This window comes from Opisthocomus hoazin, chromosome 7, assembly GCF_030867145.1.
Source record: "Opisthocomus hoazin isolate bOpiHoa1 chromosome 7, bOpiHoa1.hap1, whole genome shotgun sequence".
NCBI lineage: Eukaryota > Metazoa > Chordata > Aves > Opisthocomiformes > Opisthocomidae > Opisthocomus > Opisthocomus hoazin.
The window spans coordinates 2,673,942-2,676,217 of NC_134420.1; the positions used below are offsets into that span (position 1 = coordinate 2,673,942).

Sequence of the window (2,276 nt, forward strand, 5' to 3'; positions counted from 1 at the left end):
CTAACTAATGGTCCTTGTAGATGGCTGGCAGGTCTTGGTCTGGGATGGTGCTGAGCAGCAGGAATAACTGTCAGCATGGCACGTGAAATTGGAATTACAGTGGCATCCAATGGCATCCTGATTTTGGCTATCATGAGCAACAAATAAACCCACACCACAGAAAGGAGGATGGAGAGGCATCCGTGATGGAGAAAGCTAGTGGGTGGGGAGCAAAACCACCTGTGTTGCACGAATGTGAGTACAAAGCACATCTTTAAAAAGGTTAGCTTAATCATGAGTTCAGGAGGTCTGAAACACTCTTCATCTCACCTGGGTTACTTAAAACCTAAAGATCTGTCTTTGAGTTACAGAAAGAAAACCTCTCTCATAATCACGTCTGATTATGCCCCACTCAAATCAGAAAACAAAATAATCTACTGTCAGCTGTCCACACGGCAAAATAAAATCGAAGGATCTTGGCCCACGAGGACCTCAGTGCAGCAGGAATTAACAGGGGCAGAAATCAGTTACAGAGGAAGCAAAGCAGGTTATGGAAACAGGGTTGCTCACAGAGCAAGGGGGTAAACATTAGCTGCAAATAACCGCACCCTTTATTGGAGAAGATGGCAGTTTTGTTTGCTAACCAACAGAACAGACGTTGAGAAATTTTCGGGTCTGAAGAGAAATCACAGTACCAGCTCATGTTTGCAACATAAATGTTTATAGGCTCTAAGTTAGTTATGAGACCCTTCAGAAGCAAAATAGATTTAAAGCTATATATAAAATACTTAATTTTTCTCACAGCTCTTTAACTTGTTTTTCTTATTCCTTCTTTTTTTCTTTCTTATAATGCTATTGGCATTTTCCAATTCTTTTTTAAATGAATTGCCACAGTGAGGCAGGCTGAAGTTGCAACATCTTTATTTAGATTCTGGGTTTTAGGCCAAATCCCAAATGTTCTTCAGAAGGTTATTTGTATGCAAGGCCTTTTGTTTAGGTGCTGTTGAATTTAGCACATTTATGACTTCATCTCAGTCTTTGTAAAAATAAGTCTAGGACAATTGCAAACAGAGAAATAATCACATTTGAGTATTGCTTCAATTCACAGAGCTCAGTGCAATACTACCGATCCTGGAGAAGCCTTTAAATAAAGAGGGATTTGGGTCTACTCATTGCCCTTCTCAGGGCGTGCTTCATGTCCTTGTTCCTGAGGCTGTAGATAAGGGGGTTCAGCATTGGGGCTACAACGGTGTAAAACAATGCAACAACTTTGTCACTGTTCTGTGGCGGCCTTGACTTAGGATTCATGTATGTGCAGATGGCTGTCCCATAGAATATGGTTACCACCATCAGGTGGGATCCACAGGTGGAGAAGGCCTTGGACTGCACGTGTGCAGACTGAATCTTCAAGATGGCGGAAAGGATGTGGGCGTAGGAGGTGATGATCAGAAGAAAGGGGATGAAGATTATGAGGATGCTGAAGATGAAGATGACCAGCTCTATGAGGGCAGTGCCAGTGCAGGCCAAGGCCAGCACTGCTGGCACTTCGCAGAAGTAATGGTTCAAGATGCCAGGCCCACAGAAGGGCAGCTGCAGGGTGAGGCTGTTGATCACCATGGAGTTCAGCAGGCTGCTGGTCCAGGAAGCTACAACCATGTGAATGCAAACCTTCCTGCTCATGACAGTGGTGTAACGCAAGGGGTGACATATTGCCATATATCGATCATAGGCCATGACTCCAAGCAGAACACACTCTGTCATGCCAAAAGCCAGAGAGAAATACATCTGAGCAGCACATCCGGAGAAGGAGATGGTCCTCTTCTTGGTCAAGAGGTTCACCAGCATCTGGGGGATGTTGCTGGAGATGTAGCAGATATCTAAGAAGGACAGGTTGGCAAGGAAAAAGTACATGGGTGACTGCAACAGGCAATCTGCTCTGATCACTGTAATGATCATGATATTCCCAACAACCACGAACAGATAAAAAACCAGGAACACTATGAAAAGAACAGTCTGTGCCCTTGGCTGGGAGGAAAGGCCTTGAAAGATGAGATCTGTTACTATGCTTTGGTTTTCCCTGGCCATTATTGTTATTCCAGTGGTTTAACTGTCAAGATAAGAAAGAGTAACAAAGTCAACTCAAATCTGTTCCAAGATAGGTGTAACAAGAGCTTACATTTCTCTCTGAAGGGGAGAGAATCTACCATGGAAAAAAATGTACCAGACACAACATACCATCCATTTTATACTACCTATTACGGTGACCAGAGAAGTGAGAAAACGTTTAGAAGTTTTCT

At 43.4% G+C, this 2,276-nt stretch overlaps 1 protein-coding gene across 1 annotated transcript; it reads right to left on the bottom strand.

Moving 5' to 3' along the window:
- Window positions 1-1,122: 1,122 nt before the first annotated feature.
- On the bottom strand, window positions 1,123-2,064 carry LOC104339412 (olfactory receptor 2D2). The gene has a single exon (XM_009945565.2). The coding sequence runs from the start codon at window positions 2,062-2,064 to the stop codon at window positions 1,123-1,125; it is 942 nt and encodes a 313-aa protein (XP_009943867.2).
- Window positions 2,065-2,276: the final 212 nt, after the last annotated feature.

What these genes read in the sequence shown, in the direction of transcription:
- LOC104339412 (XM_009945565.2), bottom strand. Translation starts at nt 2,064, where the DNA reads ATGGCCAGGGAAAACCAAAGCATAGTAACAGATCTCATCTTTCAAGGC.